This window comes from Typopeltis vanoorti, chromosome 17 (genome assembly GCF_054136105.1).
Source record: "Typopeltis vanoorti isolate ZY-2024b chromosome 17, IOZ_Tvanoo_1.0, whole genome shotgun sequence".
Taxonomy (NCBI): Eukaryota; Metazoa; Arthropoda; class Arachnida; order Uropygi; family Thelyphonidae; genus Typopeltis; species Typopeltis vanoorti.
The window spans coordinates 81,132,492-81,158,077 of NC_143565.1; the positions used below are offsets into that span (position 1 = coordinate 81,132,492).

General features: G+C 36.3%; 1 protein-coding gene across 2 annotated transcripts in view; it reads right to left on the reverse strand.

Moving 5' to 3' along the window:
- LOC150097553 (uncharacterized) overlaps positions 1-15,209 on the reverse strand; it is a 93,505-nt gene extending 78,296 nt beyond the window's left edge. The window contains exon 1 of one of the 2 annotated variants that reach the window (XM_090407157.1): positions 14,769-15,209. In XM_090407157.1, coding sequence (XP_090263283.1) covers positions 14,769-14,831 — 63 coding nt within the window. In that variant the 5' untranslated portion in view covers positions 14,832-15,209. The remainder of the gene's footprint in view (positions 1-14,768) is intronic. The other variant, XM_090407156.1, reaches the window with a different exon arrangement.
- Positions 15,210-25,586: the final 10,377 nt, after the last annotated feature.

The window sequence follows — 25,586 nt, forward strand, 5'->3', positions numbered from 1 at the left end:
TCTCAAGTCTTGTAAATTACTATTAATTTTTGCTTGAAATAATGGAAAAGAAGATGGTGCTATTTGGGTAGGATGCACACAAGGAAAGTGCTCTCTCTGGGCAGGAAATAGCAATTGTGGTGCAAGATATATGTGGGGATTTTTCATAAAAAACTGAAAATTTTAGTTTCCAAAAATCCCCACATATATCTCCCACCATGATTTTTAGCTTTAATTTTTTTTTTTTTGGGGGGGGGGGGAGTTATATTCGAGTAAATACGGTACGTTTATGGCAATGTTAAAGGAAATTTGCTTTTATATCTAATAAATTAAACATATTAATTGACAATAAATACTTCCAATCCATATTTTAATGACTTATGATTTAATAAAATCCTTCGTGCGGCCTAGCGCGATGTGGCGTTTGCACACCATCGCGCTAGGCCGCACGAAGGAAGTCTTGGTTTCGAGTCTAGTCGGCGACTAGAGGAAATTTTTCTAAGCTTTTTTCGACCGGTTCCCGAGTTAGTCGATCTCTGGCACGGGCAAGCAGGTTTTTCCTCCCGGAAACTCGGGTTTTTCGTCCTGTAAACTCAAGAAAATCGACCGTAGAACCCACATTATTTCAGACATTAAATATATTGTGTTAGGGTTAGAAACCACGAGATGGCGGCACATTTGAGCCGTCTCTCTTCACTGCGTACCGCTTAATTAGTGATAGCCTTGGGCCATCTGTCTCTGATTGGGTACCAGTGGAGATTGAACTGCCCACTCAGTCTCCAAAAAAAGTTAGATAGGGCTAAATGGCCTCGCCTACTCCCGTATATACGGGAATAAAAAAGGCGTTAGCTGATTTTTTTTTTTTTTTTTTCAAATCCAAATACACTTTAGAAAATGGACACGTTTCTTACGAAACACAAAAAGATATATCAAATGATGGTAAAGGAGTCACGCCATGTCTGGATGCCTGACGAATGATGCAACAACTGCACTGGACAAAACTTGTACATCAGTATATCACGGAGATAGATGACTTGGAAATAGGATCTTTGTTTCTTATTACTTATTATTACTAAAACAGTTGGTAGGGTTTACTTCTTTATTGCATTTTTATTTGGTATCATTGTACTTAATAAAATTGTATTATATTAAGTTAAAATATACAGGTCAGCGAAGATGTTGGATATGTATTTATTTTTTTTTTAAGGTGAGCCCTGGATTGCATGCCAGAAAAAATGTCATTAGCATGCCTTGTTTGCCAAGGGTTGCCCACTAACCATACTAGACTAACCTACATAAACAATACAATAAATATTTTTTCAATGGTTTCGATAATGACCCAAATGATTTAAATGTGTAACAGATTAAAAAAGCTAACGATGAATCAGGCATTTTAGCATTTTTAGTGTAAAAACGGAATCATGCGTGTTAATTTTTATACATTGCATAAATGCATCAAAAGGGTTAAGCAGAAACCCTAATCTAATAGGGAACCACAGAAATATTATTATTACCCTAAAGTCCTGTCGATGGCCTTAGTTATACACAAAATTAAAAGGGAAAAAAAATGTTTTTGCAAATGCGTACCGACTGTGAGGTGCCCGCTGCTGAGATGCAGCTGCCACGGTATAAGCAATCATCGTGCCATGCGTTTCATTGTTTTATTTTTAAGAATTTGAATTATAGTATGATAGCGAAATGTAACTCTTTTGTTATATTTATATTTTATTTATTTTAGTTGTAAGTATAGTTGTTAAAACTAATTATTAAGTAATAAAATTATCAATTTAATATAAATAAAAGAATTCGACAAATAAAATTGTCTCACGTGAAAACCAAAAAAAAGTGCCCCCAGGATGGACCACCCCCTCCACCCCCCCAACTACACCACTGTGCCTGCAATCAGGAGCACAAAATTGAAAAAAAAACAGTTCCAGAGACAGAGAAGCCAAAGAGAGGTAGATCTCACAAGAGATATTAAAGATGAAAATGGTGGAATCTTGGTGAACACAGCAAAAACAGAAGAGATACTCCTCAGAATTATAAAACAAAGAGATGTTGAGGTCCGAAAATTTTTTTTAAAGCAAGATTAATTGATGACCTAAAGGAAATTCACCACCAAGAACAGAAGGGGGGGGGGGGGAGACAGACAGATGATATAATATACCTAAAGATGAGGTTGTAAAGGCAATAAAGTGTCTGAAGAACCATAAAGGCTCCAAGAATGTTGAGATCACTAGGGAGACGGGGGGGGGGGGGGGGGAGAGAGAGAGAGAGAGATGCTGAGGCATAGTGGCAAGATTATGATAGGAAAACTACACTGGTTGTGTAATATTTCATAGGATAAGAAAAGCACCAAAGGAATACTGAAAACTCAAGATCGATTCTAATGATAAATGGGAATTTACCATTCTTGAGTTGTAGAGCTCGTAAATGAATCGCATTTCTTGTTACTATAATGCCATCTTATCACTGCGTTAAAATCTATTCATTTAGCTCTTCTTCGAGTTCTGGAAAGAATGCTACATCTCCATGACGGGCACGTTTCGTTTTGGGGATTTTTTCAAGACTATCTTTTTGCTTACACCAAAGTCTAATATTACTCTCTGCTATGCAAAATTCTCTCATAGCAACATTATGTTCTTCTACAAACTGCACGACACGCAATTTAAATCCTGCTACAAAAGATGAACGTTTATGTTTCTGTTGGCTCATTTTCAGGCTAGGTTTGTTTAACGAATAATATTTAAAATGAACTCTGGTTAAACCGATATACCTAACTGTGCTCTATCTATCTCACTGTGCTCTATCATTCGGCGACCGAGCATACATTTATGCACTGATACGATGCGCGCTCGGTCACCGAATGCAAGTGGGTCAAGTAGATTTGGTTGCATAAGCATCAGGTAGTATATATTGTGTGTGCAAGTCTAATAAGATGTTATTTTTTTAGGATCCGCATATAATGCAAACTTTAAGTAGTATTTTTTACCATAAATTTTTCGCATTATACGTGATAATATGCAGTGTGTGGAATTATAAGGCTGGTAATTATGAAAGGCTAGAAAACAGCTTGCAGTAAAAAATGGGAAAGAGGAAGTAAATGGAAAGGATATCAATGCTGCTTGGGCCCTACTTGAACTATTTGGTGGAGGCAATATCAGAATCTATTCCAAAGGTTAAGAGGGTAAATAGAGCAGGTGTGAAATGGATGAATCACAAGATAAGGTATGCAATCTGGAAGAAGCACAGGATGAGTAGTTATAACAACCAGTTGCATGAGAAGTACAAAAAACAGACGAGAAAGGTGACTTGCTTGATAAGGGGTAGCAATAGTGCAGTATGAACAGCAGTTAGCTAATGTGGCAAAAAATAATCCTAAGGAATTTTTTTGATATTGGGCCAGTAGAAGAAAGAATGATTATGGAAGGATGGGGTTAATTGGTGAAAACAGAGGAATGATAACTGCTGCAGAGGATATAGTTGAGATATTTAATGAGTAATTCATAAAGGTATTTCATATCATATGAATGTGACATCATGCAGAACCTGAATGCAGTGGGAAAGGAGGAGAAGCTGTTAATAAGAGAACAGGAAGCAGTAACCTATTCCCCAGATTTTGCTCCCTCTGACTTCTATCTCTTTCCAAAACTAAAAAACTCTTCCTCGCTGGCCAGTGTTTTTCTTCAAATCAAGAGGTGATTACAGTAGGAGGGGTATTTTACAGATCTTACTGAAAACCACTACAGGAATGGGATAATGGCACTAGCACATCGCTGGAATAAATGTATTAGTCTTAAGGGAGATTATGTTGAAAAATAAAAATAATTGTGAAATTATAAATTCGTTTTTTCATTGTTAGGTTGAGAACGTTTCAGACCACCCTTGTAAGGCCGCTTCAGGGCTACTGCACACAGATCTGGTCACCTGGGTTTTATAGGGATGAAGAAGTGGGAGAGGATCCAGAGGTAGCAAAAAACCTAGAGCCAGTTCTGCACAAAGGCTTACAGCAGACAACAAAGGATGAATAGATTGAAGGAAGACATGACGAGTATATCAAGAAATAGAAATGTGTTATTCTAGTTTTCCATTTCAATACTAAGCTGTATATATTTCCATTATTTGTTCAGGTAGTTGAGAAAAGCATTTAAAGTTTACCAGCTATGGGATAAAATAAATATACTGTCAACATATCAGAACCAAACTTTGAGTTTCAGAGTAGTCAAGAAGTACATTTGCTCAAAGTTTCCATATAAAAGCTGGCAATGGTGGGGGATGATAGAGCCCAAGATGACATTTTAATTTTTTTTATAGTAAAAATGATTTTGCCACATGAAATAACCCGAGCATAGAATAAGAACATGGACAAAGAATCATGATATTGGGTTAGACTTGTCTTGCAAAAAGAACAGCATCAGTGATTGAATCGGTTGTAAAAAAAAAAGAGCAGATACAGCAAAATGACTAATGCATCCTCACTGCTCAGCATAATATTCTTTTTTTTTTTTTTGCATTATGTTATTTTTGTATAGCAGGGAAAGGCTTACCAACAACTCCTTGAGTCATCACTCATTTATGTACATAATAATGCATGTCCGTTTCTTCAAATTAGTAGCATTTTTTTTTTTTTGTATCATTTTTTGAAAGAATAAGAATTTATGGGATGACTTGAGGGGGGGAGGGGTCATAAGGTTGTATTAACTTTAAACAGTATCTAAGGCCATGATAATGATATGACCTATTTAAATACTACTCAATAGAAACATTTCTTTTTAACCACCTGTTAAATAGTGTTAGAATCTAATGGGTTTTTTTTTTTTAAAAGTAATCTGCTTAAGGACAATAGTATTACTTTTGTCTTCTTTAGTACCAGTACTTGAAAGAGTTGTTTGAATAACATAGGTCATAAACATCAAAACAGTTCCCACAAAAACAGAAACACTGACTATTATAATGATGAAAGTTGAATCTTTGATTGTCAACATTTTGTTTTGAATGTTTATTTGAAAACTGGGGAATAGTTTTCATCTTTAAGCTAGTCCCTGGGTTATGAACAAAGAAAGTTGTTTTTCTTATTTTCATTCCATTTTGATTGGAAAATAATTTGAAATGATAATTAATAATAATACTTTTTTTTTTACTATAACTGGACCATTTTAATTTTTAAATAAAAGTTTAATTTTAAATAATAAGTAACATCATATTTGCTTTTATATGTTATTATAAGAGCCAAACATACTGCCAAATTTCATTCTTAATATTTTGAGTTAAGAAGCATTTTGAGATTGTTGATGAATAAAGTAGCCTATCCTTTCATGCAAAAAGACTAATTGTATATAATTATACTCAAGTAACATTCTTTAAAAGGCAACTGTGACATGCAACATCTTTTGTTTAAGAGGAGCTTTGGAATAAGCTGCATTACTATTATTAATATTACAAGGGCATCTCCAAAGAATCCAAAAACTCATCACAGGGGAGGCAGACACTAACCATGAATCACGCAATACCTATTGCACTTTACCTTAAATCCACTCACCAAAGGACTCACTACCACCTCTGACAACCCATTCCACTCATTCACTGATCTCCAAGCAAAAAATGAGTCCACACATCCTTGCTTAACTCCACTCTTACTTGTATTCAAAAATTTCTTCTGCATCTATCCTGCATCTGTCCTCCTATTCCCCATTAATAAATAACAAATTACTTCAACATCCCCTCTTTCCTGACTATAAAACCCAAAACCTTCAATTTCATAAGGAACATTCCACAGACATTACCATCTTGGAATCACTTGCATGATCATTTCCACTATTTCCTTATCCCAAAGAAACCCAGGTGGCAAATCTGTGCACAGTAGTCCAAATGAAGTTTTGCAAAGAAATCTTATCCCTACTTGTCAGTGTTTTTGAACACTCAACTGATACCCATCAGCTATTTTGCCCACTCTTAGCATCTCGACTGAAATTTAGGAGATCTCAACAGATCTCCTAAATTTCATATCTCTCTCCACCTTTAACTCCAAATATTTTCCTAGCCACATCAATTTCTCAGTCTATTTCCATCTATATGGTAATCTTTTCATTCCCAAGTATGCAGCCTTACAGGATGCCACACTAAAACAGTGACCATTATCATTTTCTCAACCTGTTGAATCATCCTGAAAGATCTCTACATCACATTTATTAACAAGTGCCCTACCCAATTTATATCAGCCGTAAACAACTGGATTTCCAACTTCAAATAATTCCCAATATCAGTAATGTACAAATGAAATAGCAGGTCCAAGATGCTGGCACACTACTACTCCAACATATACTACTCTTTAATGTCTATCCATCAGCTGCCCTCTTATTCACATCACCAGCTTCAAGTCCATCACATTTGCTCCAGTTTACATAATAGGATTCTGTATATTCTATATCCTTCAATGCTTTGCAAAGTCCAGACAGTATCAGTGTAGCCATATCTCTTATCCAACTGAAATGTCACTAATGTGAAAATGAGTACATTACTACAGCAAGACTTACTTTTCACAAAGTCCTCCTATTCCCCATTGAATATCATATTTCTATCCAACTCTTTCCTAAATTCAATCCTTAACTAACTTTCCTAATACCTTCATTACCACATGAAATACTGATCAGTCCATAATTTGCTACTTCTGTCTTGGAGAATTGTCCTTTATATAATGGAACTACCTTTTTTACACTCCTTGGAGATCCAACTAATGCTGCAACTTAAATTACACAGCCTGGTCAAGAGCAATGCTGATTCTTTTGCACTTTTTCCTCCTAATGCACAAGCCAATACCCAATCTCATGACTATATTCACAATGAAATTTTCAATATCTTAAAACAACTTCAGTTTTTCTACCTGTAGTATCACATCAATTAATGAAATATCTCCAATCAAAAACAGTTACAGAAAGTTATCCTTCCAGAACATTTTTTCTTTTATCAGTTGCATTTGTAAACTTGCTGACTGCATTTATCTTTATATTCCTTCCTCAACTTTTTTTCTGGCTGCTCCTGCTTAATGATACTACTCATCTATTTAACTCCACTGATTTATCCTCCTGATCCTGGATATGCAGTCTCATACATATTTTTTCCTTTACCGAGAAGCAAGCAAACAAAAGTTTGCATGTGAAATATTTTCACAACAAAAAAATTTCACAACTAGTTGTGAAATTTCTACAGTATCCCATGCATGGCAGTATACATGTCTGAAAGGAAATGTGTGTGCATTATGGGGTCACTGCTTAGACTGAATATGACCATTCTTGGGATGAAAAAGAAAAGAGGCAGTCATCACAGATCTACTATAAAAGATGAGGAAAAAGCAGAACCTAACAGCATTAGGGGAAAGAAAAGATAATTTCTGATGACATACTGCTTGTTTTCAAAATATTTTTTCCTAACTTTCCATAAATGATAGTTTAATCATTAATTAGAAATATCAAAATTCTTATTGTATTACTAACTGGTAAAAAGTGCTGAAAAAATAAAACAGGCTGTGAGTAACAGAATGCCCATTATATTACACAGTTCTGTTCCAAATATGCAAGGTAAGAAAGGAGCTGTAGCATGCTCCTTTCTCGCTATTTTAACTTTGGAGATCCAATATGTGACATTTGTTACAGAATGGAACAAATGTCACATATTGGGTCTCCAAAGTTAAAATATCTCTATTTGATGGCAATTACTGGAAGATGACCATACACAACTCTCCAAGTATGACGTTTCCGTACCTGGGTGTCCTTGGAACTTCGTTCAATTGTTCAAAGTGTCATTGTTAGTGTCTAAATGTGGACATTCATGGCAGAAAAGGTTGAACATTTCCATGAACCAGGTTTTGCTGTTACTGGACAAAATGCCAGCGTCAGGATGGAGAAGCTGCAAGATCAGGCATAGAATGCTGTGACATTCAGGAACAAACTCTGTTCGTGAGTTGTTCTAGTCATCTATTCAAAACGGTGGGAAATGAAACCCTAGGTCATAACAGAGGTCTACATATGTGCAACTGGTTTGTAGTATGCACATTTATTAAGATCTCATCAGTGACAGCTAGTTACTGTGAGCAAAATCAATGGTAGAAGTCACATTTCCATGCATGTACTACTAGCAAAATGGTGTATCACTATTATGGAAATTTTTTGGATACAAGACAAAAAAGGTGTGACTTTGTTTTCTGGAGAAGGTGTTATTCTCTTTTCTTGGGTCAGAAAATAAATTATAATTGAAAAATTATATTCTTGTTATTATTCTTTACCCAAATGTAAGGTAAACAAAAGTCTGCATTGGATGTATATGGAAATATGACAATTGATTTAGATCTTGGTATCTCTATGGGGTTAGCTCCCACTGATGACACCTCAATAAAGGTAATGCTTCCCATAATGCATGGCAATATACAGGGTGTTCGGGATAAATTTGACAGTTTCGTAAGGAAAAAGAAAATCTTCTTTGTATCTATTAAATTTAATAAATTGACAAAAAAACATTACAGGCAGAGTTAATTACAATACTATCAACAAGATTTACTCAAAATAACCACCATTAGCATCGATCACAGCTTCAATTCTGCTTCGGAACCTCGAACAAGCTGATGCTACAGTCTCCCTGGGAAGGGCCGCAAAAACTGTTTTAATTTTATCCATTAACTGGGCTTTTGTATTACTGGAAGTGCGATTGGTGTCTTTTTCAACTGCGCCCCATACAAAATAATCCATGGGGTTAAGGTCTGGGGAGTTTGGAGGCCAAACATTTGGACTGGTGAAGTCGTAGAAATTTTCAGACAACCATTTTTGACTTTTCCCAGAGGTGTGGCAAGGGGCCGAATCCTGCTGCCATACATACGGCCTACCATTGGCTACCCTTGTTATCCAGGGCTTGACTACAGTTAGCAACTCCATGAACAAAGCCCGAATTCCAATGCCAGGGTTCTTCAACACCTGTTCCTGCAGATTTGCGAGGAATTCTGCTGTACAAACGCAATCAGATCGTCTGCTAGGGATCTTTCTTCTTGCTACATCCTCATAGTCACCATTGCAAGTCTCTAGTTCATGCCTGATTGTTTTTACTGTATTCAGGGAGCATTGGGCAGCAGTCGTAATATCCTTATTTTGATGGCGGGCACGAATCATCATACAAGTTATTCTCTTCCATGATTCAGGTGGGTTCCAGCTATCCATCCTTTCTGACATCTTGTATATGAATGAAGAAGGGTCCAAACTTTTAAATGCAGAGAAGTGCGTGTTAATACATGTAACTTACGGAAAAATATAATTAATTATAAATATGTCAAATTTATCCCGAACACCCTGTATATGTTTGAAAGAAAGCTGAGCTGTGCATAATGTTAACTGTGTTATAGAGGCAGTTGCCTTTATAACACAAGCAGCCTACTTGTGAAGATACTGCATGTACAAATTTGTTTGCTCACACTTGGGTAAAAGATAAAAAAACAAAACAATCTTATCAAGTATAATTTACTTTCTGATTCATCAAAAAACTTCTGTAAACATCCTTCACTTGCAGTTTCTTATGCTAAGTTAATGGACCAAACTGCCTTCTGATTCTATCATAATCACCAGCTGTTAGTTCCACCTATGTCCACATATTACGCACCTCCGTAGAGCAGTTGGAAGAATGATGTACGCTGCGCCCTTCGATTGGAAAAAGGCCTAAGTTCAATTCTCGTCATGACAGGAGGAATCTCTAATGGACTTTTTCAATTGAAGGGGAAGTTAGCCAATCTCATTCAGAGGTAGCAAGGTTTTTCTCCTGGAAACGCTGGTTTTTCATTCCGCATACAGAGAAATCGCCCTTCAGAGTACACGCAATTTACAGATGATTGGTTGTACAGTGGATGATTGTAGTAGTGAAGACGGAGAGTTATACAGTGGGTGTCCTCCCGCGATGAGTCTATGGACTCCTTGGAGATGTCGCGAATAATAATAATGTCTCTTCATATGAAACTGAAAATTTGGCATAATTGCCTTCCATGTCAAAACCACATAATCACCCTCCCTAGTCAGAGAGAAAGTGGCTACTTTTGTTATGGCAAATCCTCTGATGCTATCATCACCAGATCCAGCACTCTGAAATCCTGAGTCAACTTCATCATGTTATTTATAATTATCTATTAGTAGATGCATAAATTCCATCCCCACCACCTGCTCATTTCTGTTATAAAAAGAGAATATGGAAATCCTTTTGTTATTCATTTATTACCCAATATTTCAACCTATAGGTGTCAAGTTATTTGCAAGGGGAAACAAAGCAAAAGCAACTACCTAAATAATGTCAAATGAAAAAACTTTCAACATCTATCTCTAATCCAGAGTGTTTTAGTAATAAGGTGCGACACCTTTTGACTACTTGTATATGGAAATATGACTTCCACATTACTTCCACCTCCTTGCTATCACTTCTGGATCTGGCTCCCGCTGACAAGACCTCAATAAAGGATGAAATTGGTCTGGGTAATGACCATTCCCATAATACACAGCATTATACATGTCTGTAAAGATATGCGAGTTGCATTATGGGATACTAAGGCAACTGATGTGAAATCATTAACCTCTATATATAAGTAGTCCAGTCGTGAAGTAACTTCATGTGCAAACTTTGTTTGCTTACACTTTGATAAAGGAATGAAACCAAGAATATAATTTCTTGATATCTTTAATTTATTTAAACTACCTAAATCAGATTACAAGCAGTGCATAATAAGCCGAATGTATTATAAACAACATGGATATAATAAAGCATGAAAAACATAAAATATTTAAAATATATGAGAGGTCCCGATGCATCCTAATCCTACAAAAGTGGTATAGAAACATTTCAGGAGTGCTAAGAAGGATGAGAGTGAGAATGGTAAGAAACTGGTTGACAGACATATTGCAGACAAGTTTGAAATATTTATTAATGCTTTGATTTAAATATTAAAAATAAACTCACTCTTTACTAATAATGAAACTTGGTAGAGTGGACAAGGAAGTGGAGATTCGAATTTAATGTGGATAAATTATAAGTATATTGGTTATTGTGATATGCAGTGAATTTAAGTTTGGAATCATTCTGGGAAGACAACTAAGTACAAATCAGAAGATTGTCAAGTAAAAGAAGTTTCACATGTAAGAGGATGCCATACTTACTTTTATAAGTCTGATTAGTTGAACATTGGATTATGACTTAACGTTGATCATTAAGATTTAAATGATCAACGCCAAAATAATTCAATGAAGATTCACTAAGTGTAGGAATTGTATCATGAACAGTTAAAAGCAAATGTTTTCTAGACTAACCTGTCTTTGTTATGGATAGCAGGATATCAACATCATACCAATATATTAAAATAGAGCAAAATTCCACAACAGTAAAGTGCTAGCAATATATAAAAGCCTAGCCAAGCCTGGGAACAGATATAAAACCAAAACAGAACTTGATAACATAAAAATAAATACTGATGAATTACTGATCGAGGCCTCTTCCATACCTAGGCAAAAACGTGGACCATATCACTAAATATTTATAACTCAGTCAGGAAAACATTCAACTAGAATAATGAAAAATTGCAATCTACTTCACAAAAGACAAATAACTAGACCTACTTTCTTATAAACTGGTAAAGGTTTAATTACATAATAACCTAAAGAAATGCCAACTATTTATATCAGTGACAGAAGGAATCATACTGTAGAAGAATGGAAACAAATAAATCTCCAGAAGAATAGTAAAATAATCATAACCAGAGATGATATGGATACACTTTGACTATAATAATTATAATAATAGATGCTGACTTTTATGGAGGAAAATACTATATGTTAACTGACAGCCAGCAGTACTTCCGTTTCAGCTGGATAAGTCACTGTCACGTGAAAAAAATTAAATTAATAATTTGGCCACCCTAGTTAACTGTAACTTGGAATTCTGCTGATAAAAAAACTCCTTTCTTTGATTCTTCCAACAGTCACTAGATCTTCACTGACTTTCCTCACATTGTCTTTGCAATTCGATTAATATCCCCATTAATCCTTCAAGGATTGATTGGTCTGTAAAACCCAAGAGCATTAAAATGTTGAGGTCTTGTAATATTTATGATAAAAAAAAAAAAAAAAAAAAAAAAAAAAAAAAAAAAAAGAGCAACTGATAAGCATGCTGTTTTCCAATAATGCTGGTCAGCTCATCTTCTGTCAAGCATTTTTTTTTTCTCATCTTTAAATGGCCATGCATTCAAATTTCACTTTGGTTCTAACTGATCCAAGCTAGTTATTTGAACAGATGAAGTTAAATACCTTATCAGTCAAAGAAGTGCATTTATCTTTTGTTTTTCTCTATAAATATACTGCATATGTATAACTGAAAATAATGGGAGAATCTCAGCTGAAACAAAGCAAGATGGATGAGTTGATGTTAACAAATATGAATATATTTACTTATGTGCATATATGAGAGAGGGGGGATATAAATGTTTGTTCCCCCCCCTTGTTGGCAGTTACTGCATCAATTTTTCTAATTTTGTTTGAACTAAGCATTTCATAGTTATTGTTCTCTCTTTCTCTCTCACCCCTGCCCCCACTCAGCCTACCTTTAGACAAATGCAACTGATTCTATGGCAGCAAAAGGTTTGTACAAACACAGTAATCACATGTTTCTGCTGCTACCATTCATAAAAATAAAAATTCGCTCATAAAAACTGATGTACTTAACAGCTGTAAGTACATTATGTCATCCATGGTTCTTACTTTCAACATATAAAGCAAGGTGGAAAAATTTATTAACATTTTATGATTTTTATTTCATATGACGATACGATGGCCGTGAGTCCCTTTTAACAATGAGGTAACACCATCTCAATCCCCCTATTTTATCTGGGCTTGGGACCAGCATACCTGATGAATCGGGCTTATTTATGGCTGGGAGGGACTGTTTCTTAAGTATTCTTGAGTTTATCAAGTAATCCATGTGTGTTCATGGGGCCAGTTTGCCTGTTCTAGGCGATGAAAAAACCCTAGTTTCTGTGTGAAAAAAACCCTCACCTCCGGATGAGACTAGCTAACTTACCTTTAATCAAAAGAGATCAGATAAAGGTTCCTCACGTCACAGATGGAAATTGAATCCAGATCTTTCCTGACCAAAGGGCTTTGTTTATACTGAATGAGCTACGGAGGCTCTACATTTTATGAACTAACTATAATAAGGTTTTGTCATAAACAGTAAAATTTTTATCGCAACTATACATCAATGGAGCCAAGAGATCTCTAAGAGAATCTCCTCACTAGTATATTGCTCAACAACCTAAAGCTTAAATTAGTTTACTGTTTTTGTATTTTCCATACCAATAAAGTAATGCAGTCCACTCATCCACCACTCAGAAGCATCCTGCTTCTCTCCATTGTTCACAATTCTCCTTATACCATTTCCACAGATGGCCTCGTATTCTCTTCTATCTCCTCTCCTCTATGAAAAAATCTCTTCTGTATGTCTCAATAGAGGAGTGATGTTACATTGAGTAAAATGAAATATATAGGAGTATTTAATAAATTCTAGTTTCCCTTACATGTGTGAAACCATTATTTAAAGAATAGTATTACAAATATTACTGAGATGTATGAGTCACAAATTTTTATATCAATCACATCAACTCTCCTCTCAGGATGTGCAGATGGCATTCCCCTCCATCTGTGCTCTTATCCAACATTCCAGAGACCACGCTAGTCACTCTTCTCTGAATCCCTGTCCAAAATATCTTAATCTTCTCAAAAACCAAGTGACCAATATATTTTTAGTATTTGATATATAACAATCTAATCTCAAAGCTAAAAAAAAATAAGAATAATAATAACAATGTGGATCACACCAGGCTGCATTTTTGCTACTAACATGAAATATGCTACTAGTTGACCAGATTCCATCCATGCCATTTTTCCATATCTGGATAAAATAAGATATAAACTGAATTTAATTGAATAATACTGGATTATGCTTCCATTTAGTAATCATAAGTGAAATTATGAACAAATGCACTGAATGCAGCCATAATCTACACAAAGTAATATATATATATATATATATATATATATATATATAATTACATAACACCTCCAGGGAGTTCAAAGACTCATAGAGGGAACTTGTAAATCCCTTATAAATGTATGAATTCATTACACTTAATATTTAAAAAATATATATATACTACTTTCTTGATGCGGTTCGTTGTAGTTGGATTGAGCGGTGGAAATGGGGAGTTGTAGAGTAGGTGCCCTATCTCGGTGAGTCTTTGGACTCCTTGGAGGTGTCACGTAATAATAATAATCTTCGGAATTATAATAAATACAAACTATTGTAAACTCTCAGATTATCTCTAACACACCCCTATGCAAAATTTTAAGTTATCCACTTCATACAAATAATCAGCACATTTTCCGCTGATTGCGGAAGGTGGACAATTGAATGTTCAAAAACAATGTGCTTCTAGAGCTGAGGCCTCTCCATGTGGACTTACGGAACGCTCAACGATTCTGACAGGACACTTGTTCAGGTTCAATACTTGAAATTTTATACTAGTATAAAGTATACATGAGCGCTTATAGAAGACTATATTAAATGTATGAGAGAATGCTCAAAGATATAGTTATGAAGTTAGTGATTTTTCCACTTATAAAACAGCTGCATCTCTGTACGTTAGATGTTTACTTACATTACCATAAACATCGTATGACAAGTATTATTAGTGATCATATGAATTGTGAAGAGACGAACCTACTCACCTCGGATTTTCCTGATACGAGGACTAGGAACACTGTTTGAAAATAAAAATATCTACGCCACATTCCTAAAAATCTTACAGTAAACAGCCCAACGCGGAAGACCAAGGGCCTTTTCACTGTAAATCACAACCCCTAAAAAAGAGATTTCCTTGAGCCACTTCAACGTGGAGCTGAATGTCCGACTAGTGAGGTCATGGTATGGAACTATTTTCTCCGAGTATTTTGGGTATTCTAGCGCACTTTCTCTCTCTCTCGCCTAGTCGTAACGGTGTTTATATTTAAGTTGTTTGCACAAAACGTCAACCGAATAAATCTGAATACTTAAGATGATGATAAGCCTCTACAAATGGAAACCACTTCACCGTCGTACTTAAAACGCGAAGACACTGTTATTCGAGTGAATAAAAAAAAAAAGCGGTAATCTTCGGATGACAGGGTGGTTCTGTTCGTCTGGCGGATGGTAGATAAGAATCTGACGCCATCTTATGGAAGTCTACTAAAATTATCAGAATACTAGTTTTTTTTTTAATTATGATTTTTTTTTAGAGTATGCTACAAAAACGCATGCTTTTCATTTTGCTTATGCAAAATTTTGCATAAAAATTTCATTTTGCTCATTTTGCATAAAAATTTCATTTTGCTCATTTTGCATATAGTAATGGACATCATTCGCTTCCTCGACTACGTGTGACATTGTTTTATTATCACTATATACAATGACAAAGACTATAATGAATAGATTTGATCCGACCCTATTACTAAGCCTAATTTTTATGCTCCAGTATTATTATTATTAGACACTTCCGGGCAGAACCGACCTTCTCTACAAAAGGACCCGGGTGCAAGAAACCTTTTGGGGCCCTAAAATATTTTTCAAAGATAAAAATTAAAGGATTCGAAATAAACATATTGTAAAACCTCTTACCTGCAAATGATTTTGGCATAGGAAATCAAAAAAAAAAAAAAACATTCGAAATATAATATGTTTCTGCAAATGTGTACCGACTGTGCCCACTCGATCGTGGGGCCCGGGTGCATTAACCCCTGAGATGGCCGGCCCTGCTTCCAGGGAGTCCAAGACTCATCGAGGGAGGGCACCTACTCTACAACTCTCCGTCTCCAACACTCAACCTCATCCACCAACCGCATCATCTACACCAGCGCCATCTACTATCCACCACCATTCACTAGTATTTTCACAGACAATCATCCATGCCCACGGCGGGATTCGAACCCACAGCCTTTGGAACGGATATGCTAACCACTCGGCTAACATTAGAAAATAACTTAAAAGCAGATTGGAAGACAATGTTTTCAAACTCATTAAGACGAAGTCATAAATAGCAAGGTAGATCATATATTTAAGAATTTACAAACATTTCAAATCAACTGCTCTCAGTAATAACTTATGTATCAAAACAGTTGGATAGTTATATAAATCATAAGTCACAGAATGGAAACCAATATACAGAGGAATCCTCTGTTTATTTAATGTCCATTGTTAATGGCTGTCATAATCCACTAAGCAATTAAACTCTATTATATAATGAAACCTGTAGAGTATTATTCATAACTTAAACATACACACTTGACTGCAGTACTTAAATTATTTAATAAGTAAATATTTCGTCCTAAGTATCTTAGAACATCATTAATACAGTAATTTCAAACAGTACTAGGAATACCATGCAGTTATTCCTAGTATTCGGCATGCGCTCTAACTGTATGTTATTCCTACTATGAGTTAGCCGATCTCATACGGAGGTAGCAGGGTTTTTTCTCCCGGAAACTCGAGTTTTTTCATCCCGCATACAGACAAATCGGCCCTTCAGAACACACGCAATTTACAGACAAAAAATACTAGTTGTGGTAGTGGTGGAGGCGGGCGGCAGATGGCGTTGATGAAGATGTTTCGTAGTAGAGGTTCGGTGTAGTAGTTGAGACAGTTGTAGGTGTCCTCCCGCGATGAGTCTTCCGACTCCTTGGAGGTGTCACAAATAATAATAATAATAATAATAATATTGTTTGAAATTACTGTACTGATGATGTCCTAAGATACTCAGGATAAAATGTTTACTTATTAAATAATTTAAGAACTGTGGTCACGTGTATATGTTTAAGTTAAACTGTTAAACTAAGAAATTAAGGCGATGCCTAGGAGTGGCAAAAATTGTATCTCAAAAATAAAAACACATTTTTTCTTTATTTATATATATTTTCTTGAATTTAGGGACTGTAAAACCATGCTTGCATAAGGGCAGCATACACTCTAAACAAGTGTTTCTCAACGTGGAGCGTACTCACCACAGGGAGAAAATTTGAATTTTTGGGAGACAATTAGAAAATACACATGTACATATTTATACATATTTATATTATACTTTTTCAGAACTTGGCTGAGTGTTATGCTAGAGGGGAAGCATCAAAATCTTCGAGACGTTGAGGTGGGGCATGATCCAAAAGCATTGAGAAACACTGCTCTTATCTGTCCTATCATTGTCATCGCTTATTTATATAGATAGATATTTTTTATTATTATTTCTTATTAAAATATACATTAGACGATAGGTAACAAGGACTATTACATATTATGAGTATATAAGTAAATATATTACAGAGAAAGAAAAATATTCCTTTTAGATATACAACAGAGAATACAATAAATGAATTCAACATTACAGTTCAGTTTCAGTCTTAGTTATCTTTCAGATGAAATGTATTGTCGTCGTTAATCCAGAAGAGGGTACCAGTTGGATTCCACTCCTCTATGAATTTCGCAACAGTTCTTGTTTCTTTCTGGTACTCAAGTTACAGTGAAAGCCTACTTTTTAGTTTCCGACGGAGGATATACATGAGGGTTTGTGCAGTTTCAGTGATGGATGGGTGCTGGTTATTTCTTGTGTGTTTTAGGTAGAAGCAGTAGATGACGGCCTTAGCGCAGATGAAGAGGAAGTTGCATATTCTGTGTCTGTTTTCTTCTGTGTGGACTAAATTCCAGTAGTCTTCTTGGCTGTGTGCGTAGTTACAAGTGCTAGAGGCAGTATTCAGGACATAGGTGATCATCTCTTCGTTTGCGGGATAGGTTAGATATGTGTGTTCCAAGGTACCTGAAACGTCACAGGATAGACACAGATCCGTTTCTCTTAGCTGAAATTTGTAGAGCTTAGAAGGAGTTGGCAAGATGTTATGCTATAGTCTCCACTGTATGTCGGAATCTAGTTTGGCATACTTTGATTTATATGGAGGATCCCACTGAAAACTGAGTGGCATATGCTGCCTTGTCAGTGCCGGATTTACGTATAAGCTAAAAAAGCTTATACGTAAATAGGGCCGGGCCCCAGCTTAGGGCCTCACAATCTGCCGGAGTTTCAAATAAAAAAACAATAAAATGTAAAAATTGATAAAAAATATTCGTAGAAAAATCACTCAAATGAAGTCAGACATATCACCATGATAATTTCTAAATAATTTTAAATATACAAAATACAACATTAAAATAATTTTGGCGCATTGTAAAAGTGATTGAGATATTTTGTCTTCTTTTTTTTTTTTTTAGCCTTATTTGTCGTTTTTAAAACCCTTTAATTATATAATTATTTCTGTGATATTTTGTAAACGTACTTTATTATTTTTTTAATAAAAATTAAAAGACAATATATTTTCATATATTAAAAAGGAGTATATATATTTTAAATTTTTCTGAGACCAGCTGATGTAATTTAAAACAGTAGAGGGCCTATGGGTTTTATATAGCTGAGGGTCTCAGCAAGTCTAAATCCGGCCCTGAACCTTGTAGATGAGTGAGTGGGTTAAGGATGAATATACGAAAGGCGAGGTTGGAGACACTGACATGAGGAAGTGGTATATTTTCTTGTAGTTGAAGGGAAGAATTGGAAGCGAGGCCTCAGATTGTACAAGATGAAATATCGGCCCCGAGCAGTTTCTCGAAGGAATACGGATTTCCTGACGTGTAGCGATATCTGGATAGGATTTTATAATAGCAGCTTGCATCTGTTGATATTGCTTTTCAGTTTTTGGGTTCTTCATTGGTAGGCTTATGAATGTTCCCCACTTTAGGGTATGGGTCAGGAGGTCCCCTATGACTCTTATTCCTGCCCAGTTCCATATAGGGAAAAGAGAGAGCTGGCCAGTTGTGAGACTGGTTATGTTTCTGTTCGAAAATAGTGGTTCTGTAAGTACAGCTGACTCTGTTGATCCTGTCAGCGTGTGATGAAGTTCTGTGTTTTTCCACCGCTGTAGATCATCTCTGTAAAAAGCAGGTAGTTTAGGAAGAGATGGTGCAGGACTAGTCATTCGGAGTATTGTGGAAAGTGTAAGTCCTCTGGTGGATGATTTCGTGATATATTCGAAGGTGGTTACATAAGTGTAATTGCATTGAAATGTCTTTAGGAGGAGGATTATCCTGAAGGATCTAATCTTGTTTTCAAGGGAAATCAGGCCTTGAACTCCCTTACTGAGTGACTTGCAGAGTTGAGGGTATGTTGTCCAGTGAGTTTTGTTCCAGAGGAAACGTTTGATTACCTTTTGAATGTGGTGGAGAAATTCTTCAGGAGGTGTAAGTACTTTGAGGGTATGCCATAACACATTCGTGGCAATCTGGTTAACTATTAGTACTCTTCCTCTAAGTGAAAACATGGAATGAATGCTGTTCCATTTACCTAGCACAAGTTTAAAACGGTTTTGCAGCTGTGTCCAGTTCAGTGTGCTATGTATTTTGGTATTGCAAGGTGCACCGAAATATCTTTGTCCTTCTCTTGACCAGGTACATTCGATCGGAGAATCGTTTCTAGCCTTCCATCTGCCCGACCACAAACCAGTGGTTTTTGCATAATTTAATTTAGCCCCTGAGGCTTGTGCATATAGTCTGTGTGGTTCCTCGGTTACTGTCATTTCATCTTCATTTCGGACTATTACAGTGACGTTATCGGCATATGCTAATAAGGTTATTTTTTGTTGTGGCTCTATTATGCTGGTTCGTTTGGAGATGATGGTGTCGTGTACTCTTTTTAAGAAGTGTTCCATAGTCAGTGTGTATAACTGTCCAGAGAGAGGACATCCTTGCTTCATCAGTCGAGAGTATGACAAAGTGCCAGTGAGCCTGTTGTTGGTTTTTAAACAGAAGTGTGCATCTCTGTAAAGCAATTGCACTGTTTTAATGATGAGAGAACCATAGCCAAATGACTTTAGTATTTCATAAAGGTACTCGTGCTGTACCTTGTCGAAAGCTTTCTCCTGATCTAGGCTGACGAGTGCTAGGTTTTTATGTTGGCTGTTTGCAATGCGGATGAGATCTCTTATTAAATGGAGATTATCATGTATTGATTCTTCCTGGGACAGAGTACGCCTGATGTTGGCCAATAACTTCAGGCAGTGTTGGCTTTATTCGGTTTGCTATAACTTTGGAAATGATTTTGCAATCGGTATTAATTAGGGAGATTGGACACCAGCGGATATCCGTGTGGTCCCCCCTTCTTTGGTATCAATCATGCTACTGAGGTCGTGACGGATTGTGGGAGCCCATTGAGGTAGGCTTTTTGCAGTGTTTTGAGGAGAAGTGGTCCAAGTTGATTCCAGAAGACTTGGAAAAACTCTGACGTGAGACCATCAAGGCCAGGAGATTTGTTCTTTGGTAAAGATGTGCATGCAGTTTTCAGTTTATCTAGCGTGATTTTGTTTTCTAAGTGGTTCCGATCTGTTGCAGAGTTTTTTGTTTGTTTTTTAGTATTTCGTGAATGGCATGATGGGATGTTCTTGTAGTGCTGTATGCATTCTTGTAGTATTATAGGATTTCAGTGGTGATTTTACTTGGATCTTCTGTGATGCTGTCATCTTGAAGTCTGATAGCAGGGATGAAGTTTGCTGCCTGGCATTTTTTTTTCCAAAGAGAAAAAATATTTTGTGGAGGAATCTGAAAAATTTATTTGTGTATGTGCGATCTAAGTAGGACACCTTTTGCCGATAATTCTGCCTGTCTTTGCATGGCTTGGAAGGCAGAATGATATTCAGGGCTTTCTTCTGGGAGATACTTGAGCTGTTCTTGAAGTTGTCGGATTCTAATGTTCCTCTGTTGATTTTTCTGGTGACTGTAGATCTGCGTGAAGGCATGTTTTCATTGGTTCTATAGCCCCTTTCAAGTGAGTGAGGTTGGTTATTAAAGCCTGAGTGTTTTTTTATGTAATCTCGATCCTTCAGGAGGGTATTGTTGAAGATCCAATGGCACTTCCTGGTTTGGATGCTTCCAAAGATAATGAAAGTTGCAGCTTGACGAAGCAATGATCTGAGATGTAGGAAGGAATGTGTAAGGTGTTTCTAACTAGAGGAACAATGTGTTTGGTAATGCAGTATCTGTCCAATCGTGCTTGGTAGAGTGGTCTATTAGTTGCTGTTATTTATGACCTTCATGTGTAGGACTTCTTATCTGGATGTTGATGCCGAAAGACGTCAATGAGTTCATTATTGTTTATCAGTGTTTGAAGTTGGTTTATTTATGAGCTACGATGTTTAGTACATTGAAGTCTGTCTTTTTCTTGGTCAAGAGTGCAATTAAAGTCCCCAGCTATTATGATATGTTCTTGGTCAATACTGTAAAGATAGACAGATAGATAGATATTTTTTTATTATTTTAAAAATAACAATCTTATATACAGGATTAACCTGCTTTTTAGTTTTCTGAGTCAGAAAGAGAGGTTACATGCTCGTTCTTTGTTGAGGTATATTACATAGGAATAACAGTTGTTATAAGGTGAATTACATTTTTTCATGCCATCAACAGTTATTTTGACATGATACTGTATAAGAACATAACAGTTGCTAATGATGGGGAAATTATGTTACTTCCATGTTGGAAAGTGGACTATGATTAAGTCGTCCTGCTCAGCCATTTTTTCTGTGGATTCCAGTCTTGGTGGAAAAGTTCTAAAGTATTGTTCTGCCCGTGGTGATGATGATCGTGAAGAATCCGACTTCTCACCTTTTGTTTGAAGGCTGCAAGGAGATGATTAGCTGCCTCTCTCTCTCTCTCTCTCTCTCTCTGTGAAGCTGTTGTGCTGTTTGGTCTTGTATGTGGAAGATAGCAGCTGTATATTACCGCATTCGCAGTGATGAAGAGGTAGTTGCAGATCGAATGATTATTTGACTCTACATGGACGAGATCGAAATACTCCTTTTCTGTGCGAAGACTACCACAGATAAAAGTTGCTGTTTCACGAGACAAACGAATTAATTGGGTGTTCACTGAGCATTCTAAGTAGATATGCCGGACTGTTCATGATCGTTATCAGAACAGCCAGTTATTTGAAACATCCGTGTGAAAATTTTTGTAATATAGTTGGAGTGGATAGTACATTGTGCCACATTCAACACTGAATATATCCGTCGGGTTTGGTGGCTCTTTTGCGATATGGTAAGTCCCAGTAAAATAGTGTTTGGTGGGATGATGCAAGATTTTCCAATGATGCGCTTTGGTTCGGCTGTTGTGTTAAAGTGGTGTAGATTTTGTTTATGTTGCAGGGTGTAAGTTTCTTCCATGCATCGTTGGTTTTTATCAGAAAGATAGGCACGGGATCTTCTGAATTAGGGTCTGAGCCTCCTCTTTTGTTATGCTATCAGGCATAGCAGCCTGAAATGCGGATTTTACAGTGTGTATCTGCTCAGCCTGATTCCAGGTTTGCGAGAGATTTTGGAAAGCGCCAGGTGAGGCTCAGAGAAAAAATATCCCCCAAGACCCTCGCGCATCGCCAGCTCCACGGAGGAAAGAAAATCTCTTTCTGAGTGATGCGATTCTTTACCATCGCGTTATGGAACATGGGTTCCATTAGGATTTCAGGAAAAGTTGCTATCTTCACTGTGTGTTGGAGGTTTAGCTTCTTCCATCTTCGAAGGACAGCTTTGTAGAAGTTTGTTAGATTCACTTTCACATGAACTGTTGTCATTCTGAAGGTTATGGAGAAAGAGAGCCTTCCAGTGGAAGAAGTGAAAATATACTCGGTTGTGCATTTGTGTGTCATTTTCTGTTGTAGGGTAGGGTATTAAGGAAAGGCGAGTGCAGAAAGTTGTTATCCTTTTGTCAATGGAGGTCAAGAGTTTTGTCCTCCATCATTGAGAGAAGTACTCAGCTTGAAATAGGAAAGCCAGTTTGTTTTGTTCCATATGAATCGGTAAATGGTTGTCTGTATTTGTTTGATAAATTGCATTGGTGGCGTGAGAGTCTTTAGTGTAATTTTATTTAGTTTGTCTGGAACGTTTTTGTCCCTATTTCTTGAACTTCAAACATTTAGCCATCATGTCATGTTGTCTTATGAAACATGACATGGTGGCTATTTGGTTCACAATTCCTTCTTGTGGAGGAAGAGGCGCTCGTATTGCTGCCAACTTTCCTAGTACTTGCTTGAAACATTTAATAAATGTTTCCCAGTTCTTATCCTCATAAGAGGGCGTGTTTCCTAGGTAAATTCCTAGGAAACACGCCCCCGTAAATTCAAGTTGTCTTTTGCTCTTATGACATTTGCTCTTATCCAAAAGTAAAAGCAACACTTAGCATGAGTATATAAGTTTTTTTTTTTTTTTTGGAACATTATTAGGATCAATTAAATGTCATGTTTCATAAGACAACCTATGTAAATGTTTGAAGTTCAAGAAATAGGGACAAAAAAGTTCTAAATAAACTAAATATAAAATTTAGGTTACCTAGGACCTAAAATATGTTAAAGGCTACAGTATCAATTCAATAACAGTTTTCTAGTTGATAACATCGTCTTTTCTTTATATTGTGCATGATTTATTATTTATTATGCATTATGGCATCAAGAGTATGCATAAATAGTGCAGACATATCTTGCGATATCTGCAACAGTTTTGTAGTGAAAAGAGAACAAAACAGTACACTTTTCAGAAATGCGTATTATGGGGATTTCAGGATGAAACTATGGATCCAGATAAACTGGTAGAGGCCATGTATCGTCAGTCACACGTGTAGAACAATACAATCCAAGAACGTGATTCAAGACCATGAAGCCTTTTCCTCTCGCTATTTCGATAAGCTGGCATGAATAGAAAACCATACAATCACCTTTCTTATGCAAATCATTCATCTGCCATAAGACGACCTTCATCTTATCACTCTAAGCTAATTACACATTTTACCACCAGAATTGCTTAATATAATTGCTTCACAGGTTTCTGAATATAAGCAAGGAAGATGGCTCTTTCCACAACTGGCGTCCATAGCCCTGAGAACAAGTTCCTCTCGGATCTAAGTGTGACATATATTGTAAGAATTGCAATTGCATTCTCAGAGAATCATTTATGAGGAAATGTGTGGAAAACTAAATCAGGACAGTATAGTTTTGCATATGTAAATGATAAGTGAATGATGTGAAGGCCTTATGGATGTTCTTTCACATACAATATGTTTCGAATTGCTACTGTTTATCTGCAAACTTGGAATATGCAATTTAATGGTTTCAGGTGTAGTCGTTGTAAATTCTATTTATCTGGAAAATATGGTTTGAATATAAATCTAGCTTTCTTCTATAAATCCATTTGCAGTAATTATAATATGGACTTCTGTAAAGGATGCCATTAGCCGTATTTATCTTTCTCCAGTGGCGCACCCAGGGAAGAAAGGGGGCCCCTGTCTCCCAAAAGAAAAAGAAAAAAAAACACTACAATATTTTCCAAAATCTTTTCCTAATTAAAATTCATTTTTTTATTTATGTTGTGTCGTGTCTTCTATTTCTATACTCCGTCATAGGTCGTATGCGATGCGTAGTGTGTATTCTAAAATCGTCTACTCAACTCGTGCCCCCCCCCCCAAGATTAAATCCTGAGTGTGCTACTGTCTTGCTCATATACTAAACTCAAAAGATTTGCTGTGAAATATGCATGCGATTTCCCCCCCCCCACACACACACACTCCACATCGATGCTCAGGTCTTTAGAAAAAACAGCTAGAGCCTTTTATTCCCTGATAGGAAGTACTTGAGACCTTTTAACCTTATCTTTTGGTGACTGAGTGGGCAGTTCAATCTCCACCATTAACCAATCAAAGATAGTTGGCCAGAGACGATCACTAATTATAAGCTGCAACCGATGAAGAGACTGACTAACATATGATGCCCTATCTTAATACCTAACCCTAGCAGGATATGTTGTCTGATATAGTGTGGGAATACGGTTGATTTGCTTGAGTTTACCGAAGAAAAAACCTGCGCAAGAGATCGATTAACTCGGGAACCAGTCGAAGAAATGCTAGAAAAAGTTCCTCCAGTTGCCAGCTAGACTTGAACTTGGAAATCTATATGTGGGCGGTCTAGCTCAGAGGATGCAAATGCCACTTTCGCTGAATTACACAGACCTTAAGCTTATGCCTTTGGATAAAGCCAGAAATGGAAATATGGATCAATCAAGGATGTGTAATTATTTTGTTTAAATGTCTTGTGCTTTTTTTTTAAATTGGACTTTGTTAACTGATGTCAAAATAGTAATACTAACGATAAGTAAGAAATAAATTCTCATTAGGGAAAAAATTCAATAAAATATTAAATGAACAGAATAGGAAGCATTACGAGAAAAACAAATGTAAAGCAAAATGGAAATCCTAGTAAACAGGTAAAATAAAAGAAAGATCGGACAGCAAAAAAAAAAAAAAGAAGAAGAAGAAGCTTTTGATAAACGTTTGCAAGAATAAATTAAACATATTGGGAAGATTATTCTAAGAACTGAAACTTGACTTTTATGGGGCATAAAAGTTTAAATGTAGACAATGATCCCAAATCAGACAAAACAATACATTTAAAC